General features: G+C 38.6%; 1 protein-coding gene across 1 annotated transcript in view; it reads right to left on the bottom strand.

Moving 5' to 3' along the window:
* Positions 1–12718: 12718 nt before the first annotated feature.
* ppargc1b (peroxisome proliferator-activated receptor gamma, coactivator 1 beta) overlaps positions 12719–27835 on the bottom strand; it is a 180341-nt gene continuing 165224 nt past the window's right edge. The window contains exon 12 of the mRNA XM_057851110.1: positions 12719–25939. Within this exon, the coding sequence (XP_057707093.1) occupies positions 25845–25939 (95 nt within the window). The 3' untranslated portion in view covers positions 12719–25844. The remainder of the gene's footprint in view (positions 25940–27835) is intronic.

The raw sequence follows: 27835 nt of genomic DNA on the forward strand, positions 1-27835 counted from the left end.
TTCCTTATGATTTAAAAAAAGTCAATGTTTGCGCGATCTTCTACACTGCCTTCTGGTCTACCTCATTTCACATGGCTGAATCCAACTGCTCCCTGTTAAGACCAACGTAAGATAAGTTTTAGTTTGAGCTAATGTTTTTTAATGCATTCATAATTTAGTTTATAGGAATATTTAGCTGTTTTTTATGTGGGAATATGTGTCTGAACCATTTGTTAGGAGTCTTGTAAAAAAACGTTAGCGTTTTATAGCATTTACTTTTGCTAAGTAAGTTAGCAAATTGTATACACCGTTTGAGGCCCAGCTCAAGTATTTTAATTCTTCATGTTACTTATCCGATTACTCGATTATTCAAACTAACTAGTTAATCGATTCATTGACTACTAAAATAATCGATAGCTGCAGCCCTAAAGTAAATGTTTACATTAACTTTAATTTTAATATACATCCGATGTAGGGCTGTCAAACGATTAAAATTTTTAATCGAGTTAATTACAGCTTAAAAATTAATTAATCGCAAGTCAAACCATCTATAAAATATGCCATATTTTTCTGTAAATTATTGTTGGAATGGAAAGCTAAGACACAAGATGGATATATACATTCAAAATACAGTACATAAGGACTATTTGTTTATTATAACAATAAATCAACAAGATGGCATTAACATGATTAACATTCTGTTAAAGCGATCCATGGATAGAAAGACTTGTAGTTCTTAAAAGATAAGTGTTTGTACAAGTTATAGAAATTTTATATTAAAACCCCTTTTAATGTTTTCGTTTTAATAAAATTTGTAAAATTTTCAATCAAAAAATAAACTAGTAGCCCGCCATTGTTGATGTCAATAATTACTTACACAATGCTCATGGGTGCTGAAGCCTATAAAATCAGTCGCACCCAAGCACCAGCAGATGGCGACAAAACTCCGAAAAACACAACAAGTACACATTTCACTGCGCTGTCATTTTAATCTGTTTGAGCGGGGCATTGGTGTGTTAATTGCGTCAAATATTTTAACGTGATTAATTTAAAAAATTAATTACCACCCGTTAACGGGATAATTTGGACAGCCCTAATTTTTATGTCTCTGGGTCAGAAGTGGGGTCTTCCTGGGGAGAGTCCTTTTTCATTAGGACGCCGACGGATAGTATGGGTCGACACTGTTGTGCCCTCGGACTGCGGGACAGCTTGAACTTGTTTGGATGTTAGTCAAGGTTCTTTATCCACCATCCGCACAATATTTTGTTGAAATCCCTCGTCAATTTTTCTTCTCTGTCCACATCTAGGGAGGTAAGCCACAGTGCCGTGGGCTTTACACTAATTGATGACACTGCGCACAGTAGACACAGGAACATTCGGGTCTTTGGAGGTGGACTTGTAGCCTTGAGATTGCCCATGCTTCCTCACAATTTTGCTTCTCAAGTCCTCAGACAGTTCTTTGGTCTTCTTTGTTTTCTCCATGCTCAATGTGGTACACACAAGGACAGAGGTTGAGTCAACTTTAATCCATTTTAACCGGCTGCAAGTGTGATTTAGTTATTGCCACCAACTGTTATGTGCCACAGGTAAGTAACAGGTGCTGTTAAGTAAACAAATTGGAGAAGCATCACATGATTTTTCAAAGGGTGCCAATACTTTTGTCTGGTCCATTTTTGGAGTTTTGAGTAAAATGATAATGATTTTTTTTTTTTCCCATTCTCTTTTGTGTTTTTTCATTGCAAGCAAAATAAGTACCATAATTTTTGGACTATAAGCCGCTACTTTTTTCCTTCATTTTGAATCCTGTGGCTTATAGTCCAGTGCGGCTTATTTGTTGATTTATTTGGGTTAATACTTAATAGGTAACACTTTTTTTGAGATTTATTATGACATGACACCATCATAGGCATGTCACTAACTCCATTTATGTCCAGCTTGGATCTTTTACATGCATTCAAAAGTGAGATAATTTGCCGGATAACACTAAATGACATCTGTTATAGGCATTCATTAATGCTCATGACAGTGTCATGTCATGATTACGACAGTCTAATGGCGCCACTGTCGTATAAAATGTTACGAAATACCAAAACTAGCAATTAATGAAACAAGTGAAACAGTAACTGAAGAAATAATTAGCACAGAACATGAATTTTGATTGTTATTTACATTTGTTGCGCTGTAATGCATGCTAAGAGGCATGTTAGACAATAGTATTGACAGCAGGTGGTAGCAGAGGTTCACCGTCTCCTCCAAGGGAGCAGTGATGGCCAAATGAAGCTTCTTGAAGTGTCATGGTGGTTCATTTGGTTTTATGACAGTCTTATGATGCCGCTTTAAAATAAAGTGTTACCAGGTAATATCTTTTGGAGTAAATATCTCATAATACAATGAGGAGAGCTGCGGTGTATAATCCCGTGGGGCTTATCCATGAACAAATGCCGTTTTCGTGCCAAATTTGGTGGGTGGCGGCTTATAGTAAGGTGCTCCTTATAGTGCGAAAATTACGGTAATACCAAAGCATTTGTAATTGCAGTCATTTGTATCAATTGAGCATTATCTGACAGAATTGCAGCATTTTGAAACACTAAAAAATGACTACGACTAATAAGTATTATCGTCCAAAAGACTTAGACAAAAATGAAAAGGGCTGCCAAAAACAACACTGCATTGGAGGATGTTATTTTGGAGAAAAAATTGCATTACACTATCATTTTGTTTTTACATTTTGCATACAAATGAGATGAGAAAGTATTCGGGGAACTTTTTAAAAAAGTATCATAAAAAAGCAGAATCATACGGAAGCGTATTGCATTCACTTGAAAAATAAAAAAATGGGAGGCTGTTTTTTGAATTAATTTTTTTTCAACCCTCAGTTTTTCTAATTAATTTATTTTTTGGGTTTGTTTTTTGAATTATTTTTTTCCCCCAACATAGTTTTTTAAATTAATTTATGTTTGGGTTTGTTTTTTAAATTAATTTGTTTTCCAACCTTGTTTTTCAAAATAATTTATTTTTGGGTTTGTTTTTTGAATTAACTTTTTTTTTTCAACTTTGTTTTTTAAAATAATTTATTTTTGGGTTTGTTTTTTGAATTAATTTTTTTTCCAACTTTGTTTTTCAAAATAATTTATTTTGGGGTTTGTTTTTTGAATTAATTTTAAAACAACCCCAAAAATAAATTATTTTATAAATAAATTTTATTTTTCGAGTGAATGAACCTTGTTTTTCAAAATAATTTATTTTCGGGTTTGTTTTTTGAATAAATGTTTTTTTCAACTTTGTTTTTTAAAATAATTTATTTATAGGTTTGTTTTTTGAATTAAAATTTTTTCCAACTTTGTTTTTCAAAATATTTTTTTGGGGGGTTGTTTTCAAATTAATTCAAAAAACAAACCCCAAAATAAATTATTTTATAAATAAATTTTATTTTTCAAGTGAATGAACCTTGTTTTTCAAAATAATTTATTTTCGGGTTTGTTTTTTGAATTATTTTTTTTTTTTCAACTTTGTTTTTTAAAATAATTTATTTTTGGGTTTGTTTTTTGAATGAATTTTTTTTCCAACTTTGTTTTTCAAAATAATTTATTTTTGGTGTTGTTTTAAAATTAATTCAAAAAACAAACCCCAAAATAAATTATTTTGAAGTGTTGTTTTAAAATTAATTCAAAAAACAAACCCCAAAATAAATTATTTTGAAGTGTTGTTTTAAAATTAATTCAAAAAACAAACCCCAAAATAAATTATTTTGAAGTGTTGTTTTAAAATTAATTCAAAAAACAAACCCCAAAATAAATTATTTTGAAAAACAAAGTTGGAAAAAAAATTAATTCAAAAAACAAACCCCAAAATAAATTATTTTAAAAAACAAAGTTGAAAAAAAAATTAATTCAAAAAACAAACCCGAAAATAAATTATTTTGAAAAACAAGGTTCATTCACTTGAAAAATAAAAAAAAATGGGAGACTGTTTTTTGAATTAATTTTAAAACAACCCCAAAAATAAATTATTTTGAAAAACAAAGTTGGAAAAAATATATATATATTTTGACAAACAAAGTTGGGAAAAAAAATTAATTCAAAAAACAAACCCAAGAATAAATTAATTAGAAAAACGATGTTGAGGAAAAAAATTAATTCAAAAAACAAACCCAAAAATAAATTAATTAGAAAAACGGAGGGTTGAAAAAAATTAATTCAAAAAACAGCCTTCCATTTTTTTATTTTTCAAGTGAATGCAATACGCTTCCGTAGAATCATCCATTTCTAAGAGAAAAAAAATTCTCCCTCCACCCAAAAAAATCAGACGCTGCATTAACATGCACCACTATTTCATATGTAGGTCACGTCAGTGTTTCACAACAAGGCACATGACAGCCTAGTGTTAGTATAACGGATGAAGGCTGCAAAGGGGGTCAAACGCGCTCTCAATCCAGGTCCTCCTCCCCTCCGCGCTTTGTAGTAGCGCATACGTAAGCGCGCGTGTCGTCACCGCCTCGTGACGTAAGCGCCGCTGACATAAGAGGCGGCTCAAAGGATTGCCGTATACGGCCATGATGCCGTCCAGGCCGAGCCGTGACGCTGAAGCAACCCGTGACTGCTGCAAAGAGAGGAAGCGGGGGCTCGGACTCGGAAGGGGGGAGGCAGCTGGAGCCGTGACGACTATTTTTAGATGCTCGCCATTGTCTCCGAGCAGGACCCGAATAGACCGGATGGCTGCGGTGGAAGGTGCTCACGAGGGGATGCACTAAATTATCTTTTCTTTTAAAGCCAAGGTCTGCTGAAAAACTAAAATTGTCGACTTTAGGGATGAACTCAATGAATTCGAGTGGCGGGTGCTGGTCTTTCAATGAAGGGAAGCTCGAAGTGTGTCCGTCTGTGAATGTTTTGTGACGGTGGAGGGGCTCAGCGGCACAAGCTGCTCGGTAGGGAAAGAAACTAGAGTGCTAGACGTCAAGTCTCCAAACACAAGCGGCTACAATAGAAAAAACACCAGAAATAAGCTTGATTTTTCGCTAGTTGTTTTTTAACTCATTTGCTCCCCAAAACATATAAATATGTTCTATTTTTAATTGTTTTAGTGTCCCAAAGACGTATTTACACATCTTTTAGGTTTTTTTTTTCCACAAAAGACATCTCTAGGTTCTGATGCAACTTAGCTCCAAAGCACAAAGTTGAAAATACATTTTAAAGCAATAAAACTGGCCACTGGAGGGCAGTAGCACATTTGGTAAGACCCGCAACCCGATTCAACGGAACAAACGGCCAGGGCGCTGGTGGAAGACGACCGAATGGACGTCCAGGATGCCAGGCGGCGGACGATCGAGCAGAACAACCGGGAGGACCCCAGGGATGCCAGGCGCTGGACGACTGAGCAGAACGACCGGGACCACCAGTGCAGCGGACGATGCCGTTGAGTCCATGCTGCTTGCTGCTTCCCGCGACTCAGCCGGAAACGCGCACGGCCAAACCAGTTCCTCCACAGGAACGCAAGTTCCCCAGGCGAACTCCGCCACGAGGCAGTGTTCACCACAAAAGAAAGACTCAAAAAAATCCATCTTGATGGGACAGGCGGCGATGAGGGAAAAGTTTACCCCGTCTGTCGCGGCCACAACAGCGTCATCTCTCAGTTCAATAGTTTAGTTATGTGTAAATAAATTGTTACCTTGCTATCAAAAGCTCCATTTGTCTTTTTGCTTATGTTATTTTGTAGTAGGAAAACATTATTCAGATGTTTAGGATGTCACAAAAGCAAAAAATAGCTGCGTTAAAGCCAAAGTTGTGTTTGAAATGTATGCTTTTACAAAAAGCTCAATTCATCTGTTTTTTTCATCAGAAATTGTAAAATTGCTCAAACTAAGCTATTTTCCAATGCTGATTTCTAAAGAAGGGAAAAAGATCTGACCTAACTTTTTTGCCTGCTGAAAGAACAAAGTCTAATCTTTCTTTTGGTGGGTTCCATGTTTACAGTGGGGCAAATAAGAATTTAGTCAACCACTAATTGTGCAAGTTCTCCCACTTGAAAGTATTAGGCCTGTAATTGTCAACATGAGTAAACCTCAACCATGAGAGACAGTATGTGGAGAAAAAAAACCAAACAGAAAATCACATTGTTTGATTTTTAAAGAATTTATTTGCAAATCATGGTGGAAAATAAGTATTTGGTCTATACCAAAAGTTCATCTCAATACTTTGTTATGTACCCATTGTTGGAAACAACGGAGGCCAAACGTTTTCTGTAACTCTTCACAAGCTTTTTACACACTGTTGCTGGTATTTTGGCCCATTCCTCCATGCAGATCTCTTCTAGAGCAGGGGTCTCCAACCCAGTCCTCAAGGCCCACTGTGGGTCCTGGTTTTTGTTCCAGCCGATCCAGCAGAGACAGTTGAACCAATGAGGCTTCTGTTAAAACAAGCCACACCTGACTGCAGTCAACTGATTGCACTTCTAAAACACCAGATTGGGGAAAAAGTGTTGTCATCTTGTTTGGTAGGAATGAAATCCTGCACCCACAGTGGGCCTTTGTGGAATAGGTTGGGGACCCCTGCTCTAGAGCAGTGATGTTTTGGAGCTGTCGTTGGGCAACACGGACTTTCAACTCCCTCCACAGATTTTCTATGGGGTTGAGATCTGGAGACTGGCTAGGCCACTCCAGGACCTTGAAATGCTTCTTACGAAGCCACTCCTTTGTTGCCCTGGCTGTGTGTTCATTGTGGGATCATTGTCATGCTGAAAGACCCAGTCACGTCTCATCTTCAGTGCCCTTGCTGATGGAAGGAGATTTTCACTCAAAATCTCTCGATACATGGCCCCATTCATTCCTTCCATTATACAGATCAGTCGTCCTGGTCCCTTTGCAGAAAAACAGCCCCAAAGCATGATGTTTCCACCCCCATGCTTCACAGTGGGTATGGTGTTCTTCGGATGCAGTTGAATATTCTTTCTCCTCCAAACACGAGAACCTGTGTTTCCACCAAAAAGTTCTATTTTGGTTTCATCTGACCATAACACATTCTCCCAGTCCTCTTCTGGATCATCCAAATGCTCTCTAGCGAACCGCAGATGGGCCTGGACGTGTACTGGCTTCAGCAGGGGGACACGTCTGGCCGTGCAGGATTTGAGTCCCTGGCGGCGCATTGTGTTACTGATAGTAGCCTTTATTAGTGTGGTCCCAGCTCTCTGTAGGTCATTCACTAGGTCCCCCCATGTGGTTCTGGGATTTTTGCTCACCGTTCTTGTTATCATTTTGACGCCACGGGGTGAGATCTTGCATGGAGTCGCAGATCGAGGGAGATTATCAGTGGTCTTGTATGTCTTCCATTTTCTAATAATTGCTCCCACAGTTTCTTTACACCAAGCGAAGAGTGAAGAGTTACAGAAAACGTTTGGCCTCCGTTATTGCCAACAAAGGGTACATAACAAAGTATTGGGACTGAATTTGGAAATAAATTCTTTAAAAATCAAACAATGTGATTTTTTTTTTTCCAAATTCTGTCTCTCACGGTTGAGGTTTATCCATGTTGACAATTACAGGCCTCTCTAACATTTTCAAGTGGGAGAACTTGCACAATTAGTGGTTGACTAAATACTTATTTGCCCCACTGTATATAGCAATAGAACAGAATTTTCTGTGGGCCTTGCAAAATCAGCCAAAATCCAGTAAAACGGCCGGGAGCGAAGGGGGTTGCACCGGTGAAAATGGCTGGGAGGTAATGAGTTAACAAAGCAAGTGTCGCTAGGATGATTATGATAGTCTCTACACAAAACGCTCACTGCCGCCCGGAACACACCCTCCCATGGCATTTCAGAATCGACACTGTTCAAGCTAAATTTCTCGAGCCTTCGGGGTCGTAGAACCATGGACTTCATAACCTACTGACATGACACGGGAAACGGGGCAAATTCGTAGGGAGTCTATTTTCAAAAACTTCAAATATTTTCAAAACCAAAGCTGCTACCGACCTAAAAGTATAACACAACTTAAAATGGCTATAAAAGTCTCAGATTTAACACTAAATGCACAAAAATCACCCAATGCAGAGATAATCACCTATATTTTCAGGATCAATAGAAATATTTAACATGTATAAGTTTTTGACCAAAATAGCAACTTAATTTTTTTTATTTACTGCAAGTTTTCAACAGCTAATAAATCACTCAATTTAACATCAGAAACTTAATACTAGGGCTGCAGCTTTCGAATATTGTAGTAGTCGATTAATCGATGAACAAGTTCGAATAATCAAGTAATCGGATAAGGAACATAAAAAAAATTAAAATACCTGAGCTGAGCCTCAAACAGTAGAAAAAAAAATAAATGAGGATCTATGTGCAACAAAAGAAGAAATGGCTAACTTACGTAGCAAAAGTGCGCTAGCTTAAATGCTAAAAAATGTTGTTTTTTTTGTTTTTTTTTTACAATGCTCTTAACAAATGGTTCAGACACCTATTCCCACAAAAACTGTCTAAATATACCTATAAACTAAATTACGAATGCATTAAAAAAAAATGTTTTACAAGTTAGACTGTACGTTACTGTAAGACCAACCTGTAGTTATGTGGTCAATTGCCCGTGCTGTGCAGAGTATAGGTTAAATAATTGTAAATTGTTGTCATAACATTTATTCCATGGATATTATCTGAAATTGAGGCTTGTAAGTCCCACAGCATGGCAAGAGGGCATTTGTGTGTTGTTTTTAGCACCATTTTCCGCGTATGTTCCGGCACCTGTGCCCGTCTCGTCATCCCTGCGATGACATATGTACTTTGTGTTCCGGCACCTTATGATTTACAAATTAAGCAATGCTTTTCTTCTCATGTTTGTGCGTGCATGTGGACAAGAAAACTCAAACTAGAGGAGACAAGAGTGTTGGGATTCGGCCTGTCGGAAACTTCCTGTCCTCTGTCACTCTTCTCTGCTTTGGCGGAAGGATTCGATATGGCAGGAACACCAAAAGAAGAGTTATAGCAACCTGAAACGTGACGCACTTAGCTTTCCCAACTAATTCGCTGCCATTGACGAGGAAAGATAGCAAGCAAAGAGTTAAATATGCCTTTAATTTCGAATCTTTAAGATCTTTTTAATCTTTTTCTACTTTAAGGACGTGTTTTTTGCTGCCCCTGTACCTTTAATCATTAATCAGCACCTTTATCTTCACTTGATCAGCCAACCGTCTTCATTTCTATGCAAATTATTCTCACTTTTATCGCTCAATCGTGATGCACACAGTTGGAATTGACCCAAACTTACAGGAGCTTTTATCTTTACGTCCTTGTAAGCTCATGTACGCATATGGATCATTTTCAGTAAATGTTCGAAAGTGATGTTTTTAAAATTATGGCCTGCCAATGATATCAATAGACCTACAGATTATTGTTGGTTGGTTTCAGAGGTGCGTTAGATTTAATCCGGTACGTTTTGAGAAAAATGTGCTTCTTAGAGTAGTTTTACAACACAATATTTTTTACTTTCGTAGATTTTGAAGAAGAAACACTACTCCGCTACTTTGAGCTACACTAGATTCGTTACATTTTTCCTCGTTTTTCTACGTATTGACTTCATTTTTGCCAGAGATGCCGACAGTAGCGCTACCAGTTTCGCCAGTGAGATGTCACATCAATAAACACATGACTCCATTATACCATTCATAGGTAACAACGTTTAATCTCCACTGCAGGGCACTCATGCTATTTGGACGGGTAGTGTCCTGGTCTAAATTTGATGACTTAGGTGTCATCTTTTGGCATTATATGGTCATGTAATTGGCTCAGCAACTCAGCAGGGATTCCCAACCATCGGGCCGGGGACCGACACCAGTCCGTGGCGCATTTGCTATCGGGCCGCAGAGATCGAATAGATAATTTGCTAACGACCGCAATCCGGCCTGTTACTCTTGACTAATCCGAGTAGAGATTTACCTACCTCGCCCTCTAGTGGACAGCATTTTTACTGGGAAAAGGCCACCTGCTGAGCCAGAAGCGGAGCTTACAACTAAGTCCATTCTTCAATTTGTGGCTAAAAGCTAGCAAACGAGGCAACAAAAGCGAATGCAGTAAGAGCATCAATGGGAGAAATTAGCTGCTACTGCATTGGCATCATAGTTCGTAATATTTACGTAAAATAAATGCTAACTGCACTGTTTTTTTTGGGGTTTTTTTTGCTTTTAACCAAGAATTGAGACTGTTTTATGTCCATATCTATAAAGAATTCGGGGGATTTAAGCATTTGTTCACATGAATTTTCACCGGAAAAGCTCTGTTTAAATCAAGTGGCCGCTAGCTACATTCACTTACAGACTAGCATTGTACTTCGACATATTTACATAAAATAAACGCTATGTGCACATCGTTTTTGCTTTTAACCGAGAACCGAGACGGTTTTATGTCCATATCAATGAAGAATTCGGGGATTTAAGCATTTATTCACAAGAATTTTCACCAGTAAAGCTCTCTTCCCATCAGGCGGGTGCTAGCTACATTCACTGACAGACTAGCATTGCACTTTGACATATTTACATAAAATAAACACTAGCTGCACATTTTTTTGTTGTTGTTTTTTTGCTTTCAACCAAGAATCGAGACTGTTTTGCGTCCATATCTATAAAGAATTCTGGGATTTAAGCATTTATTCACAAGAATTTTCACCGTAAAAGCTCTGTTTACATCAGGCGGCCTCTAGCTACAATCGCTAACAGAGTAGCATTGTACTTCGACATATTTACTTAAAATAGATGCTAACTGCACTTTTTTTTCTAAACCAAGAATCGAGATTGTTTTATGTCCATATCTATAAAGAATTTGGGGATTTAAGCATTTATTCACAAGAATTTTCACCGGAAAAGCTCTCTTTACATTAGGCGGCCGCTAGCCACATTCACTAACAGACTAGCATTGTACTTCAACATATTTACGTAAAATAAACGCTAACTGCACATTTTTTTCTTTATTTTAACCAAGAATCGAGACTGTTTTACATCCATATCTATAAAGAATTCAGGGATTTAAGCACTTATTCACAATAATTTTCACCGGAAAAGCTCTGTTTACATCAAGCGGCAGCTAGCCACATTCACTAACAGACTAGCATTGTACTTCAACATATTTATGTAAAATAAACGCTAAAATCAAGACTGTTTTGTGTCCATATCTATAAAGAATTCAGGGATTTAAGCATTTATTCACAAGAATTTTTACCGAAAAAGCTCTGTTTACATCAGTCGGCCAATCAGACTGCCAATGGGTTTTTCCATTGGCAGTCTGATTGGCCAATGGGTTTTCCCATTGGCAGTGTATCAAATACTTGTTCTCCCCACTGTACATTCACTAACAGACTACCATTGTACTTCAACATATTTACGTAAAATAAACGCTAACTGCACTTTTTTTTTTTTTGCTTTCAACCAAGAATTGTGACTGTTTTGCGTCCATATCTTTAAAGAATTTGGGGGATTTAAGCATTTATTCACAAGAATTTTCACCGAAAAAGCTCTCTTTACATCAGGCGGCCGCGAGCTACATTTACTAACAGACTAGCATTGTACTTCGACATATTTACGTAAAATAAACGCTAATTGCACTTTTTTTTTTTTTTTAATTTTAACCAAGAATCGGGACTGTTTTACGTCCATATCTATAAAGAATTCAGGGATTTAAGCATTTATTCGCAATCATTTTCACCGGAAAAGCTCTGTTTACATCAAGCGGCAGCTAGCTACATTCACTAACAGACTAGCATCGTACTTTGACATAATTACGTGATATAAAAACTAACTGCACATTTTTGTTTTTTATTTTAATCAAGAATCGGGACTGTTTTACGTCCATATCTATAAAGAATTCAGGGATTTAAGCATTTATTCGCAATCATTTTCACCGGAAAAGCTCTGTTTACATCAAGCGGCAGCTAGCTACATTCACTAACAGACTAGCATCATACTTTGACATAATTACGTGAAATAAATGCTAACTGCACTTTTTTTTTTTTTTGCTTTCAACCAAGAATCGTGACTGTTTTGCGTCCATATCTTTAAAGAATTTGGGGGATTTAAGCATTTATTCACAAGAATTTTCACCGGAAAAGCTCTCTTTACATCAGGCGGCCGCTCGCTACATTTACTAACAGACTAGCATTGTACTTCGACATATTTACGTAAAATAAACGCTAATTGCACTTTTTTTTTTTTTAACCAAGAATCGAGACTGTTTTACGTCCATATCTATGAAGAATTCAGGAATTGAAGCATTTATTCATTAGAATTTTCAATGAAAAAAGCTCTTTGTCTGTGATTCCACTCGGTCAGCTTTGATGGGCTTGCCAACAACACACGCCCCCTACTTATCGGCCCTGCGTCCCACGTCCGGTCAATACATTACGAAGTCTATGATTGGTTTGTGCTAACTATACTTCATGCGCTGTATTTTGTGGGTCAACCGTTTTTGTTTTTTTGGGGGGTTGGGGGGTGCCAAGCGTAGGTTAGGTTACCATGTAGGCTAGGAATGCCACTGATTGCATTTTATGGGATTTTTTTTCACCCAAAGCAATTTGGCGCCCTCACCATTAGATGGCGCCCTAGGCAACCGCTAAGCTTTCCTATGCTGAGGGCCTGGCACTAGCTACTGGACTGTCTCAAGAAATTAGAATACTGTGTATTCTAATTTCCTGAGACAGTCCTGTATATATACACAGGACTGTCTCAAAAAATTAGAATATTGTGTATTCTAATTTTCTGAGACAGTCCAGTATGTGTGTTTTTCCTTCTCTTTTGAAAATTAAGCCAATACAATTTTTTCATGTATGACATTTTCCCTCCTGCATTATAGGGCTCTCCCACCTGTTAAATTCCACTGTAACCACTGGTTACTACTCACCTCTGATTCACTGTGGTAACGTGAGCACACGTCACAGTTCACCGTAGCAACTCGAAAGAAAAGATCAGTGATGCAAGTCATTGTTGTCCATTAGGGTTTTATTTCTGGGGGGAAAAAATCAACGTATATATTTCCTTTATACAGTATATGAGGAGCAACGTCTCTACAGTTTCATAATGTAAACAATCTCTGAAGAGAAAAATGGATTCAGTTGAAAAGGAAGCCAGCGTTTCCTCTTTCAAACAATGTACACCAATTCAAATATAATTTATAACAATAACATCTATGAAACTAGATTTGAACAATTGAAAAATACTGAAATGCCTTTATTTATTTATTTTTTCATTTATTTCCCCGATCCCTTCTCCTCTCCACATTCTTCACCCGCTGTGAAACCACACATAAAGAAACAAAAAGAGAAAAGGGAAAACACCTCAAAACATCCAAGCTAAGTGGAGCATAAATAAAAAACAAACATATGTAAAAATATAAAATCTCACTAGAAGTATTTAGCATATTTTAGCTTAAAAAAAAAAAATCAGGTGAGTTTGATAGTCATTAGAAGTCAAAATAAAACGTATGCCCTTTATCTTATTTTGTTCCACACACATATATTTATTATTTCATTTAAATTCATTTTCCTACCAAGTGCTCATTTGACATCCTTAAATGTTGATCTCATTTGATGAAATGATTTTTTTCTTTCTTAAAAGAGAAAAAAAAAAGTAGAAAAAAAATAGCACATGAACAGAAAACAAGGAAGCCGCCAACCTGGTGTGTTTTTTGTTGTTGTTTGTTTGTTTTTTTGTTGTTTTTTGGTCAAGTTTTACAGTTTTTCTTGCCGTTTCTCCCTACCTACTTTCCCCCAAGAGCAAGATATATTGCATTGTGGTGAGGCTCTTTTCCCTTTGGAAGGTTTGATTATTATTATTACTATTATTCTTCCTATTTGGATTGATTGGATCAAGCCCACGTGGACAGTGCTTATTATTACACTTGAAAATGTGTCTTCTCAAAACATTTGAGGAGAAAAAAAACAAATTCAACATCAAAGTTTTCTATAAGAAAGTAGATCATCCTCTAGATATATCTACACAAACACACAAATATATATTGAGATATATTCATATATATGTATATACCTTTTTTTTTTTTTTTTTTTTTTTAGAATATGGCTATTGAAAAAGTTGTTCTGAATCAAACGTCCTCAGTGGCGGTCGGGATTGGATCGGAGGGGCGTGCTGCGGAAGAGTGAGCCTCCTGCTGATATTAAGGCTTTGCCGAGATCACGCCGATCGGGACGACACCCGTGATGATGATGGTGACGATATGTCAGGGAACGAGCACTGGAAAATTGGCGAACGCGTACAAATTGTCTTTTTATTAAATGAGGAAGGATCGGAAAAAAGCATACGATGTTTATAGAGGATGTAATGTAAGTTGACCTGGAAATTTGGATGTGTGTTCATTAGAGTCCGCGGGTTACGAACGAGTTCCGTTCCTACGCTGGCGACAGCTGAATTTCGGCGTAAGTCGAAATTAAACCTTTAAAAATTCAAAAGAACTATCCAGAAAGTCCAAAAGTACTGTATTTTGTTTAATGTTGGAAGATACACTGCCCTCTGGTGGCAGCGTTGGGTATGTGTGGACTGTCGTTCAATCATGCTTCCATGCAGGAGCATTCAGACGTCTCACATGGATTAAGGCTAGCTGCGCTCTGGTTTGGCCCACATAAGGCTGTAAGTTGTTTCAGCTAATATATATTTGTGTATGCATTTGTAATTTAAGTTTAGAGCGACACTTTGTGGAGTTATGTGTGAGCGATTTGCTATGAGAATTGTAAATATGTTAGCATTGGTAGCATTTATGAATGTGGACTTTTGTAAGGTAAATTAGGCTAATTTAATCAGCTAAATTTAAATATTGACCAGACTAAATGGACGTTGGAACACCAATCATTTTGTGTCAAGTGTTTTATTGTTAAACGTAACCCGAATTTTTGCGTAAATCGGAATTAACCCTTTAAAATTTCAAAACAACTATCCAGAAAGTCCAAAAGTAATGTATTTTCTTTAATGTTGGAAGATACACTGCCCTCTGATGGCAGCTTTGGGTCTGTGTGGAGTGTCGTACAATAATGTTTCCATGCAGGAGCGCTCAGACGTCTCACATGGATAAGGGATAACAGTGCTGTGGTTTGGCCCACGTAAGGCTGTAAGTTGTTTCAGCTAATATATGATTGTGTATGCATTTGTAATTAAGTTCAGAGCTACATTTTGTGGAATTACATGTGAGCAATTTGCTATGAGAATTGATGATACGTTAGCATTGGTAGCCTTAAAGGTAGTGGACTTTTGTGAGGCAAATTAGGCTAATTTAATCTACTAAATTTACATATTGATCAGTATAGATGGACATTCGAACAACAATCATTTTGTGCCGAGTGTTTTATTGTTCAACTTAATCCGAATTTCCACGTAAATCAGAATTAACCCTTTGAAAATTCAAAACAACTATCCAGAAAGTTTAAAAGTATTGTATTTTGTTTAGTGGTGGAGGCTACACTGCCCTCTGGTAGCAGCGTTGGGTCTGGCTGGACTGTCGTTCAATAATGCTTCCATGCAGGAGCACTCAGACGTCTCACATGGATTAAGGATAGCTGCGCTCTGGTTTGGCCCACATAAGGCTGTAAGTTGTTTCAGCTAATCTATATTTATGTATGCATTTGTATTTAAGTTTAGAGCGATAGTTCGTGGAGTTATGTGTGAGCGATTTGCTATGAGAATTGTAAACGCTAGCATTTGTAGCATTTAAGATCACTTGTGAGGTAAATTAGGCTAATTTAATCTACTAATTTATATATTGAGCAGACTAGATGGACGTTTGAACACCAATCATTTTGTGTCGAGTGTTTTATTGTTAAACGTAACCCGAATTTTTGCGTAAATCGGAATGAACCCTTTAAAAATTAAAAATTCTAATGTAGTTATTTTGAGATTTAGGGGTACTCAAAGGTTTAATTCTGATTTACGCAGAAATTCTGGTTACGTCACCAGCGTAGGAATGGAACTCGATCGTAACTTGGGGACTACCTGTATATCGCGTCGATATGCTCCTGCTAAGAATCAGTATATTGTTTTAAAAAGGTCACTGTTTAATAGAGTTGCACCGATGTCACTTTTTGGCTAATAATACCGATTCCCAAATCTGGTTGTATGGTATCGGCATACTGATTAGAGGTCGACCGATATACTGGCCGGACGATATATCAGGCCGATAAACTGATTTTCTTCCAACATCGATCATCGGCCGATTACCAAAAATAGAATAAGCCCATAAAAAAGAATTTTGATCAGGCATCTGTGTAAGCAACAGTGGCCGCCGCTGACTGACGGTAGGACCCCGGAAGGACCCGGAAGGACCCGGAAGGAGCAGCTTGAAAGCAGGCTGGTACAGGAAGCTTCAGGCTTGCCCATTTTGTAAATATCGCAATTTTTTTTATCTTGCATGAGAGAATTTGTAATGTTGCTTTACCCTTTTAAAGAAGTTTACTGAGTGATCCTTACACTCTAAATGTAACTCGTAGCGTTAGCTTTAGCATCCTCCATCTTTACCAATCTCTTCTGCTCTCACTTGTTTACATGTGGCGTCCTGGTGGGTTTAATTATTTGAAAATAATACTGTAACCTTCTAGTACTGTTCTTGTTGAGTGTGTATATTCATAAAATGAAGTGCTGTATTCAATGGTTCATTATGAATTTGAAGCTGTTAAGGCAATTTAAAAAAAAATTTCCTTTCAAAATCTATGCGCCTAAAAAAAAGTATATCGGCCTTAAATATCGGCTTACAAAATCGGCTTTGATACCGGCAATCAGGTTACTTTTTTTTATTTTTTTTATCGGCATTTGAAAATCTCATATCGGTCCTCTAATCCCGATACCCCATTTTTGAGGGAAAAAATACACATTTTTGGGGGGGGATACGCTTTATAATAACTATCTGTTATAACTGGTTAATACGTCATTACTGAACTGTTAATAAACGATTTATTAAGTGTTTGTTGACAGTTTGTTAAGCATGAATAATGATGCCTTTAGATAGGGTTACGTTAAATATCACATCAAATTTCTGTATCTTAAACTTGTTCAACCTATTTTCTGTTCTTCAAAGTTTATAGCTGGTAAGCAAACTATTAAATGATCTGTAAAGTGTGAGTTTATCTATTAAGTATTAGTTATAAGCTTATGTTTGTTCTTGGGAGGTTATTAATGACTTATTAATGGTATATTACTCATTTATAAGGTGTAGATAGGTATGAATGATTGATATACCTTTAACAAGTCATTTATTTCATGCTCAACAAATAGTTAAGAAACACGTCAACATTAAATCATTTATTAACAGTTTACTAAGGAGCTACTAACTAGCAATTATAACGTGTTAACTATTTTTCTTTTAATACTAAATCACTGCATATTTACTTGTATACTGGAAAGTAATTGCTATTGTGGCTCGGTCTGCCAATGATGGAGCTAGACGTCCAATACAGTAATTGGACGCCACAAGACTGGACACTTATCATCATCTTGGGAAGGGCGACAAGTGTTACCTTTCTACAGTGGTGTGTGTAGCTGGAGGCCATCTTGAGTAGGGCAACCAACGGACGCAATCTTAGTGCTTTAGCAGTGCTAGCCAAATTTCCCGCTAAACCAATATTTTCCACTTGAATAGTGTCTATGTTAATTCTTTGGCTGCAATCAAATGTGAGCATTCAACGCCAATCCTCCCAGTTTAAATGAACTGGACGACTACCGTTGTCAATGGCAGGAAATGCGTTAGCAAACATACTCATGTGTTTATGAGAATTTTGCAAAATGTATTGTATAAAATGCAATCTTTCACCTCTCTCGCTCATTTCCTTGTAAGGAGAGGCTTATCATTTTATCGATTTTTTCCAAAGTCGCAGTTAGCATACTACAAATTTTAGTGACGATCGCTTGCAGTTTTTCCAACGTAAAAATTAACTCCAGTGACTCCTCTGACTTCACACTAATTAGACCGCAAGACCATTGTAGGTGTGTTGAAAGTAGGCGTTTTGGGGACATCTACAGATGGCTCCAAAGATGGATTGATATTGAAATGGAATGCCAATTTCATATTCCTGAGCAAAATATACATAAAGCTGAGCTTTGTCTAAAATGGACCATCTTGGCCAAAGGGTCCCTTTCAGTACGCGAGTGAAAATGGGGACGTAAGACAAACGTTGCTGCGAATCCGCAACTTTTAGCAGAGAATTGATCCGAACGGTCTGATGTTCTCAATCGTCACCATCATCATCACGGTCATCATTATCATCATCTTCCTTTTGCCTCCCCCCACCATCCCAGTTAGGACATCAAGTGTGCAAGATTAAAATAGATTTCTGTACACGTGTCGATCACATTCTTGCGTATTGCATCCAACAACACGGGAAAAACCCAACAAAGTTAAACCAATGTGATCGTCTAAAGGGATTTTTTTTTTTTTTTTTGAACAGTGTCGGACTTGTTGTGTCAAGTTATTGTACGTCAGCGTAACCTCCAAATCCTGCTGCCGCCGCCAAAGTAAAACACCGTGTTTAGTGCTATGTACACATTATATATAAGAACATACTATATTTATATATATGTCATCTTATATTAGTTCTTCTCTTTATGTAAACCATGATGTAAACATTCAACGTTCTTGTGTGTATGTGTGCGTGTTGATGAGTTGGGGGAGGATCGGAAAAAACAAGGCCTCGAACCTGCGCGTAGCTGCGTTTTATTTCAAGTGTATCTGTCTGAGGCCTGCAAGACGGAGGGCGGGGGCAGAACTTGCGAGAAGGGGGCGTGGTTGAAGTTAGGGCGGGGTGTAACTTCCAAGATGGGCATGGTTAAGGTTAGGGTTAGGAATAAGGTTAGCTTTAGACCAGAGCTCTGCTTTAGACTACCTTAGATCCTCGTTTTGTAGGCCACAGACAGACCCTACTCATTTATTTTGGCGAGGAAAGGAAATGCTCCAAACTAAAGCCGCCTCCACACGTCGTACATTTGGGGTATAGACACGAAGCAGTGGCAGACATATTAACTGAGCGCTCACGCCAAGTGTTTCTGTTTAAAATGTGAAATAGGCTCGAATGAAAAATGGTGGTGGAATTTATTATTTTTAAGACTAGCTGTAGATTTGCCTGAATTCTACCGTTTAAAAAAATGGGAAAACCGTAAGATGGTAACAATAAACTATTGTGATAAGAACACTTTAACTGTTGTTTGACAGCAAACAATTATAAAAAAGTATGCGTATGTACTGGTCTGATGGTAGTAGTGAATTCCCTGCAGTCTTTTCTCGAACTTAAAGCTTTCCAACCGAAATTTGAACCCATGCCATCACTATGGCTTTCAAGCGTGCTGACTACCGAGCTAATAGCTAATGGTAAAAATGTATGTGTGTGTTACTAATATGATTGTGGTGGTGAGTTCACTGCAGTCTCTTCTCGTACTTACCGCTCTCCAACCGAGATTTGAAACCAAGCCATCACTATGGTAGTCGAGCGTACAGTCTAATGAGCTAATAGCTAATCGTAAAATGCAGCGTGTGTTACTGATCTGATAGTGGTGGATTCACTCCAGTGTCTTCTCATATATATCGCTCTCCAACAGAGATGTGAACCCATGCCATTACTACGGCAGTCAGGCATGCTGACCAATGAGCTAATAGCTCATCGTAAAATCTAGCACGTGTTACTGATCTGATAGTGGTGAATTCATTAGTCTCTTCTCGTACTGATCGCTCTCCAACCAAAATTTGAACCAATGCCATCACTACGGCAGTAGGGCATGCTGACGAATGAGCTAATAACTAATCGTAAAATGTAGCATGTGTTACTGCTCTGATAGTGGTGAATTCACTACAGTCTCTTATCTTACTTATCGCTTTCCAACCAAGATTTGATCACATGCCATCACTACGGCAGTCAGGCATGCTGACTAATGAGCTAATAGTTAAATGTAGCATGTGTTATTGATCTGATAGTGGTGAATTCATTACCTGTCTCTTGTCATACTTATGGCTCTCCAACCAAGATTTGAACCCATGCCATCACTACGGCAGTCAGGCACGCTAATTAATGAGCCACTAGCTAATTGTAAAATGCAGCATGTGTTACTAATCTGGTAGTGGTGGATTCACTTCAGTCTCTTCTCATATATATCGTTCTCCAACCAAGATGTGAACCCATCCCATCACTACGGCAGTCATGCTTGCCGACTAAAGAGCTACTAGCTAATCGTAAAATGTAGCATGTGTTACTGATCTGATAGTTGTGAATTCACTCCAGTCTCTTCTTGTACTTATCGCTCTCCGACCAAGATTTGAACCCATTCCATCACTACGGCAGTCAGGCATGCTGACTAATGAGCTAATAGCTAATTGTAAAATGCAGCATGTGTTACTGGTCTGATAGTGGTGAATTCACTACAGTCTCTTGTCATACTTATCACTCTCCAACCAAGATTTGAACCCATGCCATCACTATGACAGTCAGGCATGCTGACTAATGAGCTAAAGCTATTTGTAAAATGCAGCATGTGTTACTGCTCTGATAGTGGTGAATTTACTACTGTCTCTTCTCATACTTATCGCTCTCAAATCCAGATTTGAACACATGCCATCACTGTGGCAGTCGGGCATGCTGACTCATGAGCTAATAGCTAATCGTAAAATGTAGCATGTGTTACTGTTCTGATAGTGGTGAATTTACTGCAGTCAATTCTCTTACTTATCACTCCTCAACCTAGATCTGAACCCATGCTATCATAACGGCAGTCAGGCGTGTTGACTAATGAGCTAATAGCTTATAGTAAAATGTATGTGTGTGTTGCCGCGCTGATAGTGGAGGTTAATTTACTGCAGTCTCTTCTCATACTTACCGCTTTCCCTCCAAGATTTGAACCCATGCCATCACTATGGCAGTCAGACATGCTGACTACTGTACTAATAGCTAATAGTAAAAATGAATGTGTGCATTATTATTATGATTATGGTGGTGAATGCAATGCAGTGTCTTCTCATACTCACTCGCTTTCCAACCAATGTTTGAACCTATGCCATCACAATGATAGTGGAGCGTGCTAATGAGCTAATAGCTAATTATTAAATGTAGCACGTGTTAATGCCCTGATAATGATGAATTCACTACAGTCTCTTCTCATACTTGAACCCATGCCATCACCATGGCAGTCGAGCGTTCCGACCACTGAGCTAATAGCTAACAGTAAAATGTATGTGCGTTTCTGGTCTAGTAACATTGATGTTGGTAGTGACATCTTTGCAGTCCCTTCTCGTACTTACAGCTCCCTAACCGAGGTTTGAACCTGCGCCATCACTACGGCAGTCAAGCGTGCTGAGTACTGAGCTAATAGCCTAGTCTAGCTTCAGCTACCAGCACAGTGTTTTACGTTTTCAGGGAGTAAAGTTTCAACATGGACAGCGCTAGCATCCACTGGTTTTGAGTAAATCAGTTGTCAGCGTGCTGGCAAAACCATGGCGTGAATTTGAATCTCACCTAGGGCCGGCTACATAAGGATCACAGTTTTCTACCATGATTTCTGCTGTAGAATTTAATGTGCATTTTACGGTTTTCCCAGCGTTTTTGAACGGTGAAATTCTCGCAACGACAGCTGCCAGCATTTTACTGTCGATTCAATGTTGATTTTTTTTTTTTTTGTACTTTGTACAAAGACTGTGTCATGTAGAAGAGGCTTGAGAGGACGAACCCTGACGATATAGCAGGATGGCGGCGGCGAGAGCAACGGCACACGGACGTGAGGTAGAGATGCTCAGCTGACACCTCCCGCGCCATTTACTGGCAAACTTCTGACGTGCCCTTCCCTTTTTTGCCCCCCCTCGGCGCCTCCGACTGGCCGCGTCGGGCGCAACCAACTGCCGATAAAATAGATGTTTACATTCAGCATGACAAATACATTCCATCGGATCGAACCAAGTCAGTCAGTCGAGACGTTAAGGAGGGGAGTTGGGATCTTTCTCATAATGGAACCGCCGCCGCTAGCAATTAATTGACGTGTTTTCGGACGTCACAGACTGCAGTTCAAATGTAAACAAGACGTGGTCCGGGACGTAGCCTTGAATGTGGGAATGCTCCACCTTTATTGATTGTTTAGTACGATACTACCATAATTTTCGGACTATAAGCCACTACATTTTTCCTTCGCTTTGAACCCTGCGACTTAAACACCAGTGCAGCTTATATACGGATTTTTACAGGCCGATGGGTCGTATTTCTTTAGTCGAGTTGTCAAACGTATCGCTTCTTGATAAGCTATTGCAATATGCTATATGTTATATGCTATTGAATTGCAAAAGTATAGATACTCAGTTATTTGTTTTTGCGCGACCACAGATCACCAGAAGTTTTCTGTCATTAGGCAGTGCCCCCCTGTGGCCGAAAAATGTCCTTGCTTGTAATTGACGTTCCTATAAATGAATTTAAAGGGGAAGTTTAGAATTTTTACATAAGTCTTTGAGGTAGCTGGAGTTTCATTGGTCGGTGGAGTTGATTTCAACAAATTCTGTGCAGTTTGTTAGGTATTTTTTAGCTTCAGGGGTCCGGAGTGGCTAAGCTAGCACGAGTCAATGGTCCCTGCGTAATATACCAATAAAAAACAACACATACGAATCACCGATGACCCATGCAATCAATAGGGTTGGCTATGTTTTCAGGATAAAATTATTAAAACTTAGCATTGCATGTCAATAATTGTAGTATGAGCAGCAATATTTGTAATCCAGCACCTCTGCAGGGAACAGGCTGTCTAGGCAAGCAAGAAGGAGTGAAATGACATTGGTTTTTTTAACGCTGATTTTCTTGTTTTGTGAGAACGAAAGGGACGACCCAGCAGACTTGTGGCCGTAGCACTTCTCTCTATTGTGGTCAGCACAGCAGGTTGGTATGACACTGTTTTGGCCGCATTGGTATTCCGAACAATGCATTTTGATTTTATTTGACAATCTAAGACAATGTTAATATCGTTTTTTTATTGGCATAATAAGCAGGCACCACTGACTCGTGTTAACGTAGCCATTCCGGTGCCCTGAAACTAACAAATAACTGACAAACTGCATGGAATTTGTTGAAATAAACTCCACCGACAAATTAAATAAATGCTAACTCGAAGATTAAGCGTTATGCAGCGCTTAATTTGTAAATCATAAGGTGCCGGAACGCAAAGTACATAAGACAGCGCAGGGATGATGAGACGGGCACATTTCCTGGAACATACTCAGAAAATGGTGCTGAAAACAACACGCAAATGGCCACTTGCCATGCTGTGGGACTAACAAGCCTCAATTTCAGATAAAATCCATGGTATAAATGTTATGGCAACAATTTACAATTATTGAGGCTATACTCTGCACAGCACGGGCAATTGCCCACATAACCATAGGTGGGACTTACAGTACACCCGGCTTGGCTGGCTGTCTGTGAACCTGGCTAGCTGCTGCGGCGCTAGCCTCCTGCTGCACCCGGTCCTACCCGTTAGCATGATCGCTGCAGCTGCCCTCATTGCCGGTTGTTGCTTTTCTGACACGTTTCGAACCATCTTCCTTCATTTTGAAAAAAGACAGTAAACGCAACTGTCTTTTTGGCATGTTGAAATACCGTTTGATCCTGGCTGCTTGTTCCCCAGATGCCGCAAATTTCCATTTTTTTTTTTTTAAATTTCAGGGGCGTGATTTGTTGGTCCAGCTTTTCGCTGAATCAACAAATCTCTGACTTTCAAATGACGGTCAATTTTTATAAACAACATGCAATTCTTGGGATTCGTTCTGTTAATCAATTTATGCATATTATTATCATTTTATTTTACACATTTTTAAAAAACATGTTTATATTATTATTATTTTCTATACACAAGAGGTGCCGGATCTGCCCAAATAAGTCCCGGAACACAGGGAGGCCAAAATCAAGAGGTGCCGGATCTTGTTCCGGCAGGATCCGGCACAAATTTACCCCTGGCCTAATGTCAAAAATTCTGAACTTCCCTTTTCAAATAAAAACCTACCCGTGAAAATGTTGTCTATAAAAGTTGCAAAGCAATGAAACAAACAACAAAAATATCCCTGCGGTTATATTCCGGTGTGTCTTTTATGTAAATAAAACTGTTTTCTTGTCAAATTTGGTAAGTGTGGCTTATAGTCAGGTGCGATTTATAGTCCGAAAATTACAGTATACAGTGCTGCTCGAAAGTTTGTGAACCCCACAGCGATGGTCAGATTTTTTGTAAAAAAAACTAAAATAACCTTATTAAATGTTAAGTTATACCCAAATCCACAATACTGACATTCCAAATAATGGACTGAAACAAAAGAAATAGTTATATTGTCATTCTTTATTTAACAAAAGTGGTTGATTTAAGAAAAACTCAGATATCATGTGTGCAAAAGTATGTGAACCCCTTCAATTAATAGGATATTGCGCCTCCTTTTGCAGAGATTACCTCAACCAAACGGTTTCTGTAGTGACTAATCAGCCTCTCACATCTACTTTGGGGGATTTTTGCCCATTCTTCCTTGCAGAACGCAGTCAGTTGAGAGAGGTTTGATGGGCGTCTGGCATGAACTGCTCGCTTCAGGTCCCGCCACAGCATTTCAATGGGATTTAGGTCAGGACTTTGACTGGGCCAGTCCAGAACACGAATCTTCTTCTTTTTCAGCCATTCCTTGGTTGTATTGCTGGAATGCTTTGGATCATTATCATGTTGCATGATCCACCTTCTGCCAAGCTTTAACTTCAAAACAGATGGCGTCAGGTTATGTTCTAGGATTTGACAATATTCCTCAGAATTCATGATTCCCTGGACTATGTGGAGTTGTCCAGGTCCTGAGGATGAAAAGCAAGCCCAGATCTTGACATTCCCACCTCCATGCTTCACTGTTGGGAGAAGGTTCTTTTGGTGGTATGCAGTGTTGACTTTTCGCCAGACATGGCGGTTTTGGTTGTGACCAAACAGTTCAATTTTGCACCTACATCGGTTGATGAAAACTCTTTTTAATTTAGTCTCGACAACACAACTGTTAAAAAAACAAAAAAAAAACTACTGAATTGATTGATTAGGAAATCAGGTTGAAATAATAGAAAATTCCAAAATGGTGAGGGGGTTCACAAACTTTTGAGCAGCACTGTATATTATGTTATGCAAAAAGAAACAGATGACAGCTTATTCAAGCTGCATTTAGCCCCCTGCTCTCGAGATGGAACATTCCCATATTGCAGTTCGGGCGTCCCAGCGTCGCTAACGAAACACGAGCTAAAAGTAGGGGATCTCCGTGGAAAGTTTCGGAATTTAGCGTTAACGCTGACAGCGGGGTAAAGCAGAAAAAACCTCCCAACGGTGCATAGATCAAATCAAGGAAGCACTACAATTACAAAACAAGAAATCAAATTTCTGTAAACTTTGTCAACCTTTTTACATTGAACGTTATACTCTTTGCACACAAACCACAGGTTTTATCCATGTAGAACATCCAACAAAGCGTGTATCTTTTTTGCCGTTTTTTTTTTTGTTATTGTTTTACAACCACACACAATTTTTTTTGTTTTTTGTTTTTTTTAAACGGCGATTGAATGCCTCCCGCCACCCAGGTTTTTTTTTTTTTTTTTTCAAACAGAGACAAACAAACACACGCGCACACACGATGAGGATTTGCTACGGAGGTCTCTCGGCGGGACGTCGCGCCGCTGTAGCGAATACAAAGTAGCCGCTTTTGCCCCCCAACCCTCCCGAAAAAAAAAAAAAAAAAAATGAAAGAAAAGTTCTTATCGTCGTTTTACTCCCGACGATTTTCAAAAATGTAAACATTTTGCATGGAGAGGTGTGTACCGCTTCTTTCTGGTGCTGCGGGGCGCGGCGTTTAATAAGGCGGGACAGTCACGGCGCTGAGCCAGCGCGGCAGGACGGTCAGCGGTGGTGTAGTGATTTTTGCGCCTCCTTCAGCAGAGTGTCAAAGTCCAGCGTGTCGTACTTGCTTTTGACTGGGCCGGGACCCGCCTCATCTAAAATGAGAGATGCGCATAAATGCACCAACTGCATTAACAGTAGTGTATTACTGAGGACCAAATGGGACGGAATGAAATACCGTATTGGCCCGAATATAAGACGACCCCCTCTTTTTCAAGACTCAAGTTTGAAAAGACTTTTTGAACACCAAATTATTTTTTATACAGAAAATAATTACAGTTCATCTGAGACAAATGATTATAACAACATATTTGAGAGAAAAAGCATGTTATTTTGCCTCATTCAAATCATAATATCTGAACATTTAAATATGTAAACTAAAGTGCACTCACATTAGTAAATGAATGGCTTCTGTTTTTTGAAATGTAAATAAACCAATCTATTGCAATAAAACAGTACTTCTCAAATAGTGGGGCGCGCCCCCCTGGGGGGGCGCAGAGCGATGCCGGGGGGGCGCATGTGACCTCGGGGAACATGCTTTTTTTTTTTTTTTCCTTTTTTTGCCGTACTGGAATTAAGTGTACTTGCACATCCACTCAGTGGGTGGCAGTGGCGCTCTCATTTTCAGAGTGCGCGCAGTATTTTTGAACTAAGGAAGAGCACTCAGCACACACAGAAAACAGATATGAAGAGCAGTGGGCCGCCGCCGTTTTCGAGAGCCGTTTTCCGACCGGACTCACTCACGCAGCGACCCACTTTATTGTCCGGTGTTCTGTCAAAATTTGCTCCCTTATAAAATTTTGCTCCCAAAGCTTTTGTGGCGCTGAAAACCCCCTCTTTTACATTCAATTGGACTCTCAATGTTATCCAAAGTGCTAACTAAACTAGATACATCATAAACATACATGTGCAACACGAAAATGGCTTAAATTAATACTTAACGACGCGGCAAAGTTATTAGCAGTGAGAGCGCGGAGTGCAGTTACTGTGTGCAGCTAACATGGTAGGATGTGTCTGAGAACTTTTGTACATGTCTTTACATGATGAAAATTAAGTAAATATTCCTTTCTTTATGAAAGTTTGTAGTGTTTACTTTGGAATCGCCGCATTCGCGGCCATTTTTAATGTTACACGCATGCGCAAAACCCGCAAGGTAGCAATTTTTGATGGGTTGCAAATTTTGTCAGAACACCGGTTCTCACGTTGCCGCCCGAGAAGTTCCATTTTCGGCTTGGGATCGTCACGACGACCGCCCTCACCTACGGTTCTACCTCGGCTGCCGAGAATGCGCTTTTTTGGTGCCGTTTGCCTTTTAGCTTTGACTTTTAATACAGTGGGTAATGAGGAAAGACCACTGTTTACCGTGTCTAAAAATAATTATAGCGGACAGCCAGAAGCCAAATCAATTAAGACGCCACTTAAAGACATTAGACCCCAATCTCATTGATAAGCCGCTCGATTGTTTTTCAGTGAAAACGTGCCGAATATTGCCAGCAATCGTCCTGCTTTGTCAGTGTTATACCAGTAAACCAGTGAATATTGTTATCATGCTCATTGCAAAATCACTCCACACCACAAGGAAGTAAATACTGTGAGCAGCAAAAATAAAAACTGTCTTTCTGTCCAAGGACACTCTTTTTTTCTTTTATTCAGTTTTGTTTTTTCGGTCAAATTTTTTTGGCATATTGTCCTCATGAGTGAATGTTTCTAATCAATTTTAATTTGTTATTATTTACTGATTTTATTACAGTTTATTTTTCTGTATCAAATGGTCAAAAATGTACCTTGAGTGTATTCTTTACAGTTTGGATGTGACTTTTTTTTTTTTTTTAATTCAGGCAAATTGATGAGCGTCAAGTCTTCTCTGTTACAAACAAAACAATGTTAATAAAGTTATACTTTATTATAAGTTGATCTATGTTACTTTTTTTCTTTATTAGAAAAAAAGGACACAATGTTAGGCAGATGTGTATTTATAATAGTAATTTTAT

The sequence above is a fragment of the Corythoichthys intestinalis genome, chromosome 11 (genome assembly GCF_030265065.1).
Source record: "Corythoichthys intestinalis isolate RoL2023-P3 chromosome 11, ASM3026506v1, whole genome shotgun sequence".
In the NCBI taxonomy this organism is placed as follows: Eukaryota; Metazoa; Chordata; class Actinopteri; order Syngnathiformes; family Syngnathidae; genus Corythoichthys; species Corythoichthys intestinalis.